The sequence below is a fragment of the Ips typographus genome, linkage group LG6 (genome assembly GCF_016097725.1).
Source record: "Ips typographus isolate SLU linkage group LG6, UJ_Ityp_2.0, whole genome shotgun sequence".
NCBI classification, from domain to species: Eukaryota; Metazoa; Arthropoda; class Insecta; order Coleoptera; family Curculionidae; genus Ips; species Ips typographus.
Window position 1 is genome coordinate 8,463,166 of NC_138427.1, and position 17,513 is coordinate 8,480,678.

General features: G+C 35.5%; 1 protein-coding gene across 3 annotated transcripts in view; it reads right to left on the bottom strand.

Annotated features, from left to right (window-relative positions):
• Window positions 1-6,518: 6,518 nt before the first annotated feature.
• Ptx1 (pituitary homeobox homolog Ptx1) overlaps window positions 6,519-17,513 on the bottom strand; it is a 33,205-nt gene continuing 22,210 nt past the window's right edge. For all 3 annotated transcript variants that reach the window (XM_081981305.1, XM_081981306.1, XM_081981304.1), the window contains exons 4-5: window positions 15,146-15,381; window positions 6,519-8,427 (exon numbers count right to left, since the gene is read on the bottom strand). In XM_081981305.1, coding sequence (XP_081837431.1) covers window positions 7,837-8,427; window positions 15,146-15,381 — 827 coding nt within the window. In that variant the 3' untranslated portion in view covers window positions 6,519-7,836. The remainder of the gene's footprint in view (window positions 8,428-15,145; window positions 15,382-17,513) is intronic.

Sequence of the window (17,513 nt, forward strand, 5' to 3'; positions counted from 1 at the left end):
TTATTGGGTTCATTAGATAGCTCTTTTTAAGCTGATTCTAATGATATATAGATTTATGTATATATCTATATCTATACTATAATCTAAAATGTTAATAGAAAACTGGTTTCTCCATTAGTGTGTAACGAGACCACATTTCAAATAACATTTTTGAATGAGTTTTGTTCCTTTAAACAATGTGTTTGAGCAACAAAGACGAAAATAATAAGTGATTAGTTTATGCTATTAATTACTTTTTCTCCACCTATTACCGTATCTTTTGTACCCCGTAAAACCAACTAAAAGTTACCACCCTGTACAATTTTAATACAACAAAAATTCGGAACTTTAGAACTCCGTAAAAACTCCTTGAGATATTATGGAATTTTGGAATCATCCAAATCATCTTTGTTGCATTATAAACGATTATACAGGGTGTCTCGTTTATGTTGGTCAAAAATAATAGGGTTAACAAAAGATGCTAAAACGTGTGTTAATAAAATGGCGCTAGTTTTTGAGGATACAGGGGATTTTAAAGCTTTAAAATATTTTCAAAATTAATTTGAATATTTAACCACTAGTTATTGAAAATTGATCAAAATTTGATGCTGGGGGTTTTAGACAGTTTCAACACACAAAAAAATAATAATTACGCATCCAAGATACACATCAATTAGCCAACAAATAAACAATATTTAACTGTTAATAAAAAAAAATATATTTTACAAAATTCTACAAAAATACACTTTTGTCGAACTATATACCCTCAAAGAAACTTGAATGCCCTGTACATTCAAAATCAGCAACATTTTATTAAGTGTTGTGGAATATAAACATTTTGATGAAACTTGTTTAATTTGTCATTTTTGATCAAAAATTCCTCCCTCTATCCATATTAAACAATAATCTGTCTAATTTACGATTCAAAATTCTACTAGAACTACTAGTTTATACTAGGTGGCGCTTTCTACTAGTTATCGTAAAACTAAGCAACAATTTTGATTTTGGACTGTCTGATACCCCCAGCATCAAATTTTGTTTAAAAAAAAATTTAAAAAGACAGTATCGTATCATTCTGTTCATACAAAGTACCTAAACATACGTCTGCTGTAACGTCACTGGTGTGACATTCCATTTAATTTTTTTCATTTAAAGAATTGTCAACTGTATTCTAAACAGTCTGAACCACACTTAAGCTTCGCTTAAAGTACGACGGTGCAAATGGGGGTTAAAGCCAGTTCTGTCATTTTCAAAAATACTCGAAAATATCCAAAAAACAAGTACTATACTAACTTAAATTTTTCGTACTTCGTACTAAACTAACATAACTTCTATTAATATACTAAAAAATTTGGCAACATTGTTTAACAGGGGCGGTGCTGTTGCTGTCACCAGGCAGCTTCCAGGTCATAAATAGGGCGCAGCAGCGGAGGCATATTGAGGTTGCATTGATATGTATCAGTGCCGGTTTTATTGCGGGTGTAATCCCTCTATCATAGCTCGATCAGCATAATAATAGTTTAAATGTCGGACGGAAACATCTGGGTTTCCCGTCTCGATTCCTCGGCGAATAATGATGGGGTGGAAATTCGATCAGTGGAAAAGACTAAAGCGGGAGGTGGCCGAAAAGGGGAGATTAGTTTATGCATTAGCTTTTTAATTGGACTTGTGCCACCCTGTAATGAATAAACGATCGTCTTTGATTCGATGGTGAATTATTGGTAAAACCAAATTAATTTCGTACGTAATGGAATGCTAAGGAAAACAACGATAGGACACGTAATAACGCAAAACTCGTAAACGAGCTACCTGTTCGATTTTTCTATTAAGGTAAATGCATACATACACGGTTTCGGTTTAGAATATGGATAGAATGGAATGTATCGAAAAGCCATTCTGGTTAAACGCGAGCACTAATTTAAGAGCGTAAGCCTTAAAAACGAGCTCGATTGAAAATAAAAATCTGAGGGATTTAAACTAACAAGCGTAATTTAGTCCCGCAGATAATACTTTGCGAATTTTAGTGGGAAGGATTAAAGCCAATAATGCGCTCCCGAATTTGCCTCTAATTATTTTCTGTTTAGTGATGATCGCAGGGGATTTTTTGGTTGAAACGCCACTGAGTTGAACTAATCCCAAATTCCCGACGTTGCAAACGAAAACATCACCATATAACCAACCAAAAAAACTTTGCTCCGAAATATTTTCAATTCAATAAGTAATAAGGAGATTAATTTGGAACTCTCTTAATCCCATAATCTTAGTTTTCCCTTAATTCTCTTTTAAAGCAGCCAATTTGATTGCGCCAACGTAATTATTCAAACATTTTATTTCACGCTGACATTTATATGGTGACATATGAGTAATTAATTTCGTCGTTCACCAATAACGATAAAATTCACACTAATATTGCCTTCCGATAATTATAAGATAACGATTAGGAAAATATTTGCCAGATCAAAGGCGACTGATTTATTACAGACCGCCGACTAAATTATTGTTGTTCATATTTAAACAATAAATATTATGTAGAGAAAAATGAGAATAATAGAGTCAGAGTCCTCTATTTTCAGTTTTTCTCTCTTCTTATTATACTTCTTTTATTCTGTTCCATTTGCTTCTTATCATATATTTCTTTTCTGTTTTTCCACCAGAATTCTTCCTTTAGATTTTTTGCTTTGCTCATTTTTATTTCTTACCTTTTCACCGTTCTTCTTCCGTTTTATTACTTATCCTCATCTGTAGGTACACTTTTATTTAATATTTTTCCTGTAGTTTGCTTAATTTCCTTGCTTCTGGCATTTTTCTTACATAGCATTATTAGCTGACAGTTGTCACAAAATTTGGACTTTCAGGGGATTTTTAAATGTCGTTATAGCCTATTTTCGTTTGCGTCTTGTGCCATGGTGTACGGTAAGGCACATTGTTTGGGTGATTTTTAAAAGCTAATTTCGACCATAAGGGCGTTATGTCAGTGTGTGTGTAATTTTAGTGCAATTTTGCTCTGATACGAAATGGTTCATTTAGTGTTACTTTCACTTACTGATGATAAGCAAGGAAATGATAAATTTTATACTTCATACAAAATTAATTCCATTTTTAATATTAAATAAATCACGTGACACTTTGCATTTAAAAAAATCAGTCTAAACGCAGAAACTGTCACGTGACGTTAAGGGTGTCATTTTAACCTTACAAATAGTCACGTGATTCATCATTTCGTGATTTTTTTAAAAAAACCGTTACTTGGCACTTCAAATAATATTTGGCCATTTAAGACAGTCACGTGACTTTGAAAATTAAATTTGATGATTGAAAATAGTCACGTGACAGTTTTTAGCTTAAAAGGAGTCACGTATCTTTAAAATCCATCAGTTTAAACTTAGAAACGGTTACGTGGCACTTCAAATAGCATTTTGACATTTGAAACTGTCACGCGACATTATGAATTCTATTTCTAATTTGAAAAGATTAGTCACGTGACTATTTGCACCTTAAAAGGAGTAACGTGATTTTCAAAATAGTTTAGACTGAAAAACGGTCACGTGACCCTTCAAATAATATTTTGGCATTTAAAATAGTCACGTGACCTTTAAAATTAAATTTCATGATTGAAAATAGTCTCGTCGGCAAAAAAAAAATTAATAGGGTGCACCAAATTGCTTTTTTGAACAATTCCATTTCGACCGAAAAATAGGCTTATCACTTTTAATGTAATATAGTTAAAATGGGACATTTCTTGTTTTTTTTCTTGTACTATTTCAATATTTCCACATCCTCATGAGGCCTAATAAGAAACATTATTTATATGGCTTATTTCATTTTCGTATGTCCGTTCCCTGATAATTTATAGTAAATTTCTGTTTTTCGTCTTTATATCTTCAAAAATTTGCCGCCGGGTGCTTTTAGTACTACTAGCACCCCCCTAAATCTGGCACTGGAGCAAAAACCAAGGTAAATCCAATAATAAATTCCTCTCCGAGAAAAATTTGAATAGCCTACATATCTTAACAAAAATTCTATTTAAAACCCTATTTACACCTCGTATTTTGTCCATAACTAGCATTCTCGTTATAAAGAGGATATTACATTTTTAGCGCCTGAAAAAGCAAATTTAACGAGGTATTATTAAAAACCAAAGTAGAGGATATAGTTTAGCATTAACAGCATCTAAACTGAAATATTTTGACAGTTTTCCTAATTAACTTTAATAGGACGACTACTGTACTTAAAAAAAATGTCAGTATAGTTCAAATTTGCTTCAAACAAATCGTCTGTAAGGAGTAGGATATACCGTAAAGAGTAGTATAATATACAAGAGCGAAACAAAAATGGTCAATCAATTACAGTAGCAGACAAATTAGGATGAAAAGGATACATACAGATTATTCAAAAGTTTTTATCAACGCAAGAACAATCGCAAAATCGAATATTTGAATGTACTGAAATGAAGGTTATTTGAAAGGTTGGTAGTAATAAGCATTACTATCAGATTTAGACTTTAGATTAGCTAAAAGACTTGATTGATACCAAAAAAGTGTTTTTTTTCAAAAACTAGATTTTCTTGTGTGATATAAACACTCGTTGGAGGTGGTAGAGTTTTACTCAGTCATAAAAATTCTCCATGATTTAAAATGCCAAACGTAGTATTCAGCTTACAAATAAGTTTTGAGCACTGCAAAGAAAGTATTGTCAAAATTGCCACTAACTTTGGTAAGTGTAGATGTGTGAGATAGTCCTGTGGACGTTGAGGTGTAGTTGTGTTGTCTGCCCTTTGTTGGAGAATAACAGCTGAGGGAAATGAGAACACATGTCCGATCGACCTGGAAGAACCATCTGATGTAGAAGAGTCACAGCACTTAACCGATCAGAAACAGAGCAATCTGGGACTCTAGCCAGACTATCTGAGCCTCTTACGTTTCGAGTTGGCCACATACCCCAGTTGGTGGAGCCAAAAAAAAAATCTTTGGTAAGATATACTACATTGGTAATAATTTGTAGCTAGCATGGTAATTTGCTTTTTGAATTTTACTGTTTACTTTTTATTGAAGAGCACTAAATAGAGTACTACAGACACATTAGCACTTTCTGAACAATTGTGTGATTTTAAAATTCATGTGATTTTGACGTATGAACCCCAATAATCGCTTTTCAAATCCAACCACAAACATAATTCGGGAAATGATATCCGAAAATTTTCACGTACAAACATGGGGAAGAAAAAAACAAAACGAAATATATACAAAAGCCGAGGAGGGGGTCCTCCCGGTTTATTTTATATTCCCGTCCCGACGTTCAGGGGGAAGTTCGCGAAAGGGCGCCCCATTTGGGCAATCGACCCTCAACAGAGCTGTTGGAAACGCCAAGAACGAGCAGGACCGCTGGAAACACAGCCAGAGAAATAACCCTGGATTACTTCAGTGCGTTCCCCATGATTAGATTGTAAAATACTGGGAGTGACGTGTGCAAGGGTGGATAAATAAGGCACATAAAACGGAAATGAAACAGATATAAAAATAGGAAAAGTGCGACCGTAAAGATGTCTTTATTCCGAATAAGAACTCGTTCCGGTTATGACGTTATTTGCATGAGGTTTTAGATTTGTTTTTTGAAATGTACGGAGTTATGTTGATTAAGGTTCGGTTTTTATGGGTAAAGTTTCCAACAACTGAAACATAAATGTCAAAGTACGTCAGTTTCTATATTTTATATCCATAAGAATTACCATTAAATTAAATGTCGTAGGGTTTGATCAAGTTTTCAAAAATACTATTTATACCGTCTAGTATAAAACAACAATTACATATTGCAAGTGTAAAAAAAACAAATAAATCTGGTTTTCACATGTTTGCACTTCTTAATCTCTCTATTTAGTAAAATGATAACCTAGTTTTTAGTTTAAGTAATCGTACAATAAAATGATAATTTTACTTTTATTTTTTCCTTATTATGAAAACTGAAGAGAATCTTTCTTACCAGATTATTTCAGCGGTTTCAATATTACAGAGTTTTTTGGGTTTGAGTCCTCTTTCTCCTTCTCAAACTTTGCTCTGCAGCATTTTTGTATAATGGATTATTATCAAAGTCTTTATAATGTTTTTAATCCGTCAACTTTAAGCAGAAGTTTGGAATCAATATGTCGAAATACAGAAAAACTGTTGCTCTAGGAATTAGTTGTCAAAAGGGACCAATTTTAGGTTAGCAGACAACCGAACAATGTTTTTTCTAATGAAAACTCTTGTAGACGGCATATTTGTCAAGTTTAAGTATATTTTTGACTACTTTGTAAAAAAATACTTCTTATAAACTCTTCTTCTTTCTATGAGAGACACTTGGTTCGGTTAAAATAACAAATTTGAAGTGTATTTGCGTGTTTGATTGTCCATTAACGCCTTACATAATAAGGTTTGTAGATGTGCGACTAAAAGATGTTCAATTTTAAGAGCATGCTTACGAATTCGTGGGATCGATTGATCCCCTTGGAAAATATGCACTACCAATCTAGTAAGTGATTAAGGGTTTTAAAAAAAAACATCAAATTAAGAGTTATATTTTTTTATTGTGACTAGATGGCTGAAAATAGTAAACCACTGTTATACAGACGATATGCACAGAGTATATTCCACTTCGAATAAATGTACCTACAGCAGTACTGTATGTACAATACAGTTTTACAAACTAAACGAATACTTTTTTTTATACAACTATAAACATCCTTTACGTTTTACGTGATGAAATTCGATTATTTCTAGCGCAAGGAAGAATCAAACTATATATTGACGTCAATTTTCGTTACGGAAATTGGATTTGATTCATATACCTTTTAACATTTGCTTGGGTTTTCATTTTTAGACATTGCACTTTGCAGCCTTTATTTTGTACTCTAGACCTATGCACTGAACTGGTCTTAACGAAAATTCTGTCAGAATAACCGTAAGGCCGTGTATAATGTGATTACCAAAGTCACATTTTTCTTTGATTGCACTACGATTTAACTAAAACTAAAATTATCTAAAATGGGGTTAATAATAATGGTAAAAAAAAACAACAAAAACGAGCGACAGTGGCTACGGTGAAAAATCTTTGGAACAAACGTATTTGGCACAGTTGTGTTTTGTTTTTGGCTCACTTTGTACTCACTCGTAAGAGTTGAGACCCAAAAGTTTGAATTAGTTCTTAGTGTCGCAGTTTTTTCATGGGCACTAAGAACAATCCAAAATTTTTTTTGACTGGGGGTATATTTTATTTGATTTCTAGCGTTTTGTATATCACATTTTTTTTCTGTTATAACTTACAAAACTTTTCGAGATCTGTAATGTTGGTTATATCTTTGGTATGTAGAAACGTGTTCATAACGTTTTTGTAGACCTTTTTAAAATACACACCCCTTTGTCATTTAGTCATTTTTTTACGTCTAAATAACTACTAAAAGTAAAATTTTCATAAAATAAACGAAAACCTAGGATTGTGAATTAGGCTAAAAGAATTAATCATTTCTTTGTTATTTTCACAGCTTTGAATTATTACGGCAATAATTATTACACTATTCACCGACCTATTTACACTCTATATAAGAATTTTCGATTTTTATAATAGTTCCTATACAATTACAAGTGTAGACATTAAACAAATAATAAAATTCTATTTACAAAATGTACACTGAAAAGGGGGGGGGGTGGATATGGCTCGCCCGGACAGCTAAGCGGGTATTGCTACATTTTTTCCATCGGGACGAGTAGTCATTAAAAACAATAACAAGAATAAAAACAACTCGTGAATTCGCATTTTTTGTAACCCTCATCAATCATCCTGGTCCTCGTGCTTCATTTGGTGGCCCCCGAGGGCCTCATCCTCATCTCAGCCTGGCCTCTCTCCCACCCCTATGCCGCCGCTAGCATATTGGCAAGCCTGCAATCCTGCCGAAGACGACCTCACCGGACTGACACTAGGGTAACTCACAAATCCCGTGTGCTGTTTAGCCTTCAGCCTCAGCGAGGCAATAGAAGAAGACATGGCAGTGCAAGGTTCAGCCGCAGACCGATGATGATACATTGTGTAAGGATTAGCCGGAGTCGTGTAAGGGCAAGGTTGACCGCTGACCGCACCTGGTGTACTGGTGAGGCCGGTACCCATGCTACCCGGCAGCATGGAACCAGCAGCACCACCCATCGAAGCTACGGAAGTAGCGGCGTTGAAACAGTTCACGGGGCTTTGGTGATGATTGGATGGCACCACCGGCCAAAACGGTTTGGTTCCGAGAGGACTAGGTACCTTGGTCGCCCAGTTGTTGTAGGTGGAGTACGAGTAGAAGCTGTCGTCGCTGATGGTAGGCATAAGTCCGTTGAACTGGGTACCAAAGCCTGTTTTGAACTCGGCGGCCGCGTTCATTGCATTCATGGCGTTTCTTTCGCGTTTTCGCCATTTTGCTCGACGATTCTTAAACCACACCTGCAACAAAAAAATGTTTGTGAAAAATAGAATAACATTTCGTGTAATACGTTTAACAATTAAATAAATTTAACAAATTGGGTCAGCAGATAACGTGACGACACTTTGCAACTAAACTGCGCACTACCACAGAGTGTGGAAGAAGTGCGTGCAAAATAGTTTAACTTTGAAGTTAATAGTTCCATATTAACCAATAACTCTTAAAGTGAGAGAACAACTTATGCAAGTTTCACTCATTGTCTCTGGGCACCCTTAAGGTCTTATCAAACATGAGGTCGTCCTAAAAAATACTCAGATTATGTAACAGATAATGTTGAACATACAACGGCATTCCAATGACAGATATAAAGCTGCTGATATGGCTTAATTCAAGATTGAACACTCTTAAATCCACTTTTCCGAATAATTCGGACACCTGTTAACTAAGAAACGTCCAAAAACATATTGACCTAAACAGCAAGTTACTATGTTAGAAAAAATTAAAAAAATATTCATTATAGACATTCTGTATGGTATTGGTCATGTTTCTCAAATTATGTAACAGATAATATTGGAAATACACTTGACTAAAAGCTTTTGGAAGCTTCTAGGCTGCTTCAGGAGCATTTGGAAGGTTTTTGGACAGTTAGTCAGGATATTGAAGGTGCTCGACTGCTTGAGAGACATTTGGAGACTCTGAAACGGTTGTAGAAAGCTTTTAAACTGCTCTAGAAACATATGGAAGCTTTTAGACTGTTTTAAAAGCTTTTGGAAGCTTCTGGGTTGCTTCAGGAGCATTTTAAAGAGATTTTTAGACAGTTTAAAGAACATACTGACGATTCTGGGCTGTTTTAGAGACGTTTGGGAACTCTTAGACGGTTCTAGAAATTTTTGAAAGCTTTTAAAGTGCTCTAGAAACATACGGAAACTTTTAGACTATTTTGAAATTTTTTGAGAGCTTCTAGAGACATTTGGAGACTCTGAAACGGTTGTAGAAAGCTTTTAAACTGCTCTAGAAACATATGGAGGCTTTTAGACTATTTTGAATTTTTTTGAGAGCTTCTAGAGTAGTTGAAAAGCATTTCGAAGCTTTAAGACTGTTTTAAAAGCTTTTGGATGCTTCTAGGCTGCTTCAGTAGCATTTGGAAGGTTTTTGGACAGTTAGTCAGGATATTGAAGGTTCTCGACTGCTTGAGAGACATTTGGAGACTCTGAAACGGTTGTAGAAAGCTTTTAAACTACTCTAGAAACATATGGAAGCTTTTAGACTCTTTTGAAAATTTTTGAGAGCTGCTAGAATAGTTGAAGAGCATTTGGAAGCTTTTAGACTGTTTTAAAAGCGTTTGGAAGCTTCTGGGTTGCTTCAGGGGCATTTTAAAGAGATTTTTAGACAGTTTAAAGAACATACTGACGATTCTGGACTGCTTTAGAGACGTTTGGAAACTCTTAGACGGTTCTAGAAATTGCTGAAAGCTTTTAAAGTGCTCTAGAAACATACGGAAATTTTTAAACTATTTTGAATTTTTTTGAGAGCTTCTAGAGGAGTTGAAAAGCATTTCGAAGCTTTTAGACTGTTTTAAAAGCTTTTGGAAGCTTCTACGCTGCTTCAGGAGCATTTGGAAGGTTTTTGGACAGTTAGTCAAGATATTGAAGGTTCTCGACTGCTTGAGAGACATTTGGAGATTCTGAAACGGTTGTAGAAAGCTTTTAAACTGCTCTAGAAACATATGGAAGCTTTTAGACTGTTTTGAAATTTTTTGAGAGCTGCTAGAATAGTTGATAAGCATTTGGAAGCTTTTAGACTGTTTTAAAAGCTTTTGGAAGCTTCTGGGTTGCTTCAGGAGCATTTTTAATATATTTTTAGAGAGTTTAAAGAACATACTGACGATTCTGGGCTGTTTTAGAGACGTTTGGGAACTCTTAGACAGGTCTGAACGACAAATAAAAAGCTGCTGCCATAACTTAATTCGAGATTAAGCAGTAATACCGTCTTTTTCGGATAAATAAATATTTCTTAAGACGCGGGATGTTAATTGGAAATTGCCCAAAAACGTCCCGAGATATTCGTCTAAACAACACTTCTTTATGTTGAAAAAACGTAATATTGAAGTGTTGAGCAATTATACGATAATTAAGGAGAACTAACTCTAAAATGCATTCATTTTTATTTGAACTACATACATAAAGTAGCTAGTTCGTATAAATTGTAGCATTGTTGAGTTCACAAAGATACTGTTTTCCGATAGGATTTTCCGTTCAAATTACGGCCGTCGACAGTGAAACGGTCCGAAATCTAAAGATAAATATTGAATACGCATCTAAACTAAATTCCTATTTATTGGAGGATTACCGTATGGGAAAACGAGCTATTTATTAGTGGAGTCGTGGTTTCTATTAAATTTGATTTTACAGTTCACGTGTGATAACAAAGCGACAATAAATTAAAGTCGGGCTTGGCATTATTGGCACCGAAATTGACATGGGAACTCTACCGGAAAACTATACACGTTAGCCGGTTTGATGATGATAACAAACTATCCGACCTAGTTTACACGACTATTTGGGTTTGGAATTAGTTATCCCTTTTGGTATCCAGCTACTTTAAAATCCTCTTGTTATGAAATCTCTTAACAGATCTGGTTCTCATACTTTGGTAAACTGTATATCAATCTTGCCGTCAGTGATTTGTAACCTCAAATATTGTTACTTCTGATATTATTGAGATGGGAAAATTTCATGGGAATAAGTTTCCGGTTTTATGACATCTCAATCATGGTACAGCGCTCCCCAAAACACATCCAAATTGCCTTTTAACAGGCGCATCGGCACACGACCTTCGCCCTTCGAGGCATTCATACCGAGCTAATCGCATTTAGCATGCCGCTTATTTTCATGCCTCATCAATCCCCTTTGTATTCATCCTGAAGGGAAGTTGTTTTAACCATCAAATTATTTGTAACTGTATTGAAGTTACTGTTTTTTTTTATGCTTAAGGAGTTTCTGAACTGATTTTGATAGGCAACAATCTAAAGATGTTACTTTTACCTACTCTAACTTTATCCAACCTCTGACTACAGTTTGAATAACTCTGCTATATTTCTATTGAACAATAAATCAGAAAATCACATTATCCTTACAGGGTATATCGCAAATGCCCCAATTTATATACGATTAAGAACAGCTCGTTTACTTTCGATTCGCTTGACCATTCAATCAAAGCAAACAAGGGAATCGAATTTAGGGGACCCCGACCGAACACCAGAATTAAGACTTCTGAGACAGCTATCGAATTGTTTACCAGTATCGTTCTTTGGGTGCTTTTTAGCATAAGTTGACACGGATATTGGTTAGGCACATCCGCACTGGATCAGCCTTTTTCGACCTCTGTAAATCATTTTGCGCGCTGATCGGCCCCGGGGGCGAAACGACTATTAAATCGGGGGCCGGCACGTGCAAATGCCCGAATAATTGAAAAGTTTGCCGCACGCAGGTCGACGACGTTAATTTTGCGGCTCCGTGATTGATGACGGCCATTTTTACCGCCCCCGCTTAATGAAAAATGTTTTGCATAATAATTCCGCATCAGTCGATAAATCGTAAGTCAACTTTTATTAAAAGTGAATTATTTGACTAAGTACAAATCTGTACTTTAAAGTAAATAATACACACCAATAGTTAAATGGTTATCTTTATGACAAGGAATTCAGATCAAAAGTCTCGTCTTCCAATGCAATGACAAAACAAGATAATGCAGCAGGAAGAAAATGAAAGAGTGTTGCAAAAGATCTTTATTGAGAAAGCATATCTTTGCAAGTGAGGGCAAAAATTGGCGCCAAGTCTGACTTGACTTGTGGCTAAAAAGTAGTTTTAAGTCTGAATATTCTTCATGAATAACATCAGTTTTGAAATTATGAACATTCTAAGCTGTCTCTGTTTAGGGTTTATTTTCACCAGATCAGAATCAATCAGAAAAGATGATAGAATTTATCTCTTCATTGAAATATGTTTGGCTTTTGAAAAGTCTGATAGAATTTAATTCTTCTTTCAAATATGTTTGGCTTTTTAAACCGATTAGTCAGTCAATTTCTGGGCAATTAACCGACTCAATTATTTCAATACATTATTCCGCTTTTCTTTTCTGAAATCGATTAGACAGCCTTGTTTCAAAATTTCTGGACAATTAGCCAGCTCAATTATTTCAATACATTCTTCCGCTCTTCTTTTCTGAGGCAGATAGATTTTTTCTTGAAAATATGTTTGGCTTTTGAAATCGATTAGATAGTCTTCTTTCAAAATCTGAACAATTAGCCAGCTCAATTATTTCCACACATTCTTGGGCTGATCGAATTCTTCTTTAAAATATGTTTGGCTTTTGAAATCGATTAGATAGTCTTCTTTCAAAATTTCTGAGCAATTAGCCAACTGAATTATTTCAATACATTCTTCTGCTATTCTTTTCTGACCCTAGAAAGATAGAATTTAACTTTTTACATGTTTGTCGCTCTTTATAACGTAGTTTAGGATTACCTAAAAGGGATTTTAAGAATTTTCAGAGTGTATTGGTCAATAAGTGACACAATTTTAAGATCAAAAGTACTTTTAAGATTTTTTTTCCAATTACCTAAATAAAGTTTCTGAGGGCTTAACCGTTTCAGGGAGACATTAGCTTGGAACTTCTGTAATTAGATTGTTATTAATTATTATTGATTAATCTTTAAAAAAATGTTTACTAAAGACATGAGTTTTATGACTGAAGATAGTTTGAAAGTCCTAAAATTGGAAATTTTGAAAAATATTCCAAAATGAATACTAAATAAATACATTTTGTGATTCAGGTTTATTCTCCTACCTTGAGATAATGTTTTCTTTTTTAAGAAAGACTAACCAACTTTAAATTCTTCCATATGTTAAAATTTTTCAAATCAACATCTAAGCTTCCCTCGGCTGCTTTGTAGAGGAATTTACATTCAACAACAAACACAACAGGGATTCTGTTCTTGTAGAAAAACGGCTCATAATCATCAACAGGACCATATCAGAGGAACATAAGAGTTATTAATCCCAAAGAATAATAATTTTTAGATGGGGACGAGAATGACAGAGGTTTGGGACTTTTATTGCATTGTAGCAACACTGTAGAAAGAAAAATTTAACCTGTGCTAAAAAAAAGGTAAAATCAAAACGGACCCGTTTATCGCTGTATATATTTCCAAGAGTGTTGCAATAATAGATAGCACAGGGATTTCGTACTTGGCTGGAATACGGCACCGTAAAGCTCCGAAATGGCCATTGTCCCGGCTGAATCGAAACGCCTGAATCCAGTAGTCATCGTTTGATTTATGTGCCAGAAAATCTGGAAAAATCCGCATATTTATACAGTTCACGCAAACAATCCTGACTTTTTTTTTCTGGTCTACCCGACTTTGAGGTAATCGATAGCCACGAAACCACGTAGTTTCTGCTCTAATATTTGTTCGGCTCTATCGCACTTAAACAACAAACATAAGCCGACACCATCGGTTTCTTTGTAAATAGTTAAGAAAACACTCGAAACGTCGTGTAAACCCGTGTTCTTCCAAGATAACATATGGTGTCTGGTGGTTGTTCACCACTGCCCTTTGTTGACTCCATCTTTGATAAGTCTATGTGTAGACACGATGTCTGGCGTGTACTGTTTGTATTACGTTGTTGAATGAAACCAAATAGACTCGTTACAATTTTTTAAAACTGAATTCAATTTATCTCCCTCGCCATACAATATTAAAAAAGGAAAAACCCACGTGGTTTCCGTAGTTTGAGCTAGCGAAAGGGGGGTTGGAAAATAAAAGAAATTCGCGATATCGCGTCGGTTCGCTTCTCCCCTCAATTTTCCGTTTCGGGGGCGGCCAATGGGGCGGCTCGTCTGTCTTCATATCGCGGCCGCAATTAGACGGGTCGTTGGCCACCGTAGGGGAGATTCGGCTTCCCCTCGACATCGAGATAAACTACCCCCCAAATGGAAGATGACGGCTAAAACGGTCCGTCACTGAATCGTATCGATTCGGGTCGACGAGTTTTTAAAGGTGCCAATTTAATACGATTGATTTAAATATGATGTTGAATAGTTGAATGTAGAGATGCATTTTATAGGTATAACATAGTTATGGTTTTTCAAAAATTCGCTGAAATGGTGGGATTACCATGTAATCCGCTAGTAGATGTATTAGAGCAAAAGTGTCTTCAGGCTTGTCCGTTTCTAGAACTCCAATGTTCAAAATGATTGAAACTTGATTACCATACACTTTTCTGGTTCCTGTAAGTTAGAATACACATTTTTCCAATATCTCCTTTACAAAGGACTTTTCAAGTTTTGTATTCCCTGTCTTCTTAATTAATATCATGAATTTTCAAACATTGTGCCTACATGTCAATATTAATTTACAGTGGAGGAGATCAGTTTACGTTCTAAAATCCTCCACTTAATCATTGTACAACGATAATGAGATAAATGCATCGGAGGGCCGTATTTTACCGGGGCAGGTAGAGCGGACAACGTCACTCTAATCCCGCCATATTAACACCATAAATCTGTCGCGGATTAGCGCGATCACCATCGCGGATGACCGGAGGCGACAAAATGGGGCGGGTGTAGGGTAACGCCATTATATATGCCGCCCCCCGTTGCTATTCCGGACGTGTGTCAGATTCATATAAGTAACATTAAGTAGTAAATTATTACAGTTTGTAGTTTGTAACTCACCCTAACTCGAGCTTCGGTCAGGTTCGTCCACATGGCAATCTCCTCTCTGGTACTCATGTCCGGGTATCGGTTCCTGGCAAAAGTCGCCTCAAGTTCTTGCAGTTGTTGGCTGGTAAAATGAGTGCGTTGCCGCCTCTGACGTTTCGTTTTCTTGTCGTTTTTTGCGTCCTCAGACTCGGTCCCATCCACCGACACTCCTGCCTCGGTCTTGATTGAATCAGTTAACGATCGGCTCGCTGAAGCAAAATACAACTATTAGGAGCTACTTTTAGGAATATAATAAATTGTGAATTAAATTGCCCGAACTAATCCGGTAGAGTCAGAAATAATCTAAGGTTTATAGAACGGGCTTTGCGGTCGAAATAAATTCGTATGAGTGGAATCCGAAGTGTTTGTTATATAAAGCCGTTGCTTTACGATTATGTCAGATCTGGATCTGTCATCGGCGAATATGAAATCGCGATTTATCGCGTTGTTTTTCACCTGGTGTTGCCCGTTAAGATCTACGTCGCCAATTTATTTGTTGTTAATGGCCACTAAGTGGCCTAGTAAAACGTGTGAAATGACTCATTTATCATACTAGCCTATATGAGAACAGGTAGGTGTTTCAAAAACTGGTTGTCACCAATTTAAAAACATAGTGGATGTTAAAGTGATGATGACATTCTTCTCTAGAAATCAACTCCAGAAATTCGTTTATTTAGTATAATAAGTGATTTGAAAAGTTACATGAAAATTGCTTTCAAAAAGTGTGTCTAATAGACTTTTATAAAAAAGTGTCCTTCGAAAATAATGTTGACGTGTCAGACGGTTTGTAGGTTGTTTTCGATGGGCCACCCTGTACATGAAGATCTTTAAAGTGTGAAGTTTACAGTTTAGAGATCATCATCCAAAAGGAAAACTAAAATGCAAAAACAAAAAGTTTTTCGAAAATCTTTACATTTAGAATTTATTCTTTACAAACCAAAAAAGGTTTCAAATCAATATTATACACGAGAAGAAACTAGAAGATAGTTTTGTAATTTGTGAAGAACCATAAACTGTTGAAAAATAATTCACTTAAGAAACACCATCTGAGATGTGGTTTGTATTAGTCTTTGAGTTTTACCAGAGCATAAATTCGATATTTTGATTCGCAGTATGGGTGGTATCGAGAAAATCGTTCGTTTATCAAAACATTCCTACTTTCAAGTTCAAAGCAATCATGGCGTTATCAACAGCATGGTTATCTCATCAATTAAGGGTCTATCTAAAATCCAGTGGACCAATGAGAATGATCGGTGTAAACGCGTTGTAACCAGTCGTGCAAGGTACAACTGGTCGGTCGCGGAACAGGTGAAGATCGTCGGCAGAAAGCCAATAGATAAGCTGTCATGGCGGATGATTGATTTAGGCGGGATCCAGTCAAAAGTTGTCCTTATCTTTCCTGTGTACCTTATCAAGTTTACTAAATTGTTGGAATGGATAAGCGCTTCACATATGAGGAGATTAGGCGTATTTTCATATTAAAGTTAATTGGGCTAGCAAGCGGCTTCAAAAGCGGCTCTCCAGGCCCACGTATTCCACGAGGATAGATTAAAAAACAGTCCGAAAGGGATTTTTCTGGAATAGTCAGTCACACGGATATTTCCGCGTTTTATATACCCCCAGTCGAGGGAAATCGAATCGGAAAGTGCAATTCGTAGCGAAGACGTAATCCGTCGGCTCTCACCTAAATAAACTTAAAAATTGAGTGCTGAGCTTTTTAAAACAGAGGGAGAAAAATATCCGCTCTGTAATATAGCCGTCTAAAGCTTTGCTTGTTTGAGAAACTGATTAAAAATTCAGCCGCTAAGCCTCGGAAAGTGCCGGTAAAGCTGATCGGAAGATTTTGCAATTATTTTTCCGTCTTTTCCTGCGAACGAAATTTCACCTAACGCTCATTTTTATCTCTCTTTCACTCACATATTCATATTTCCTCCATTCTTTGTCTATAGATTTAAAAATTCTGTTTTCGTTTTAAATGAAAAATTATACAAATCCACTGGAATAGTTTATAAAAAAACCAGTTAGGATTAGTTCCGTTGTGTTGTTTAGTTGTCAAAATACGACATAATATCTTCTCAGCAGTTTTTCAGCTTTCATGTGTTTTGTGAACATATCTGGTGAACTCCAAGAAACGGTTGTCAAAAAAAAAATCCAGAAAATTAGAAACCAGTTTTATAACCTTTTTTTTAACTTTTGAAAGTGAAGCCAGAAAAGATTATGACTATACAGGATGTTCGTAAATATGATGTGCAAACGAAAAGTATGTATCCTATAGATTATTTCAAGACTAAAAGTTCCTAAATAGAAGGTTTGAGGATCTAGGCTTAAACAAACCTATGAT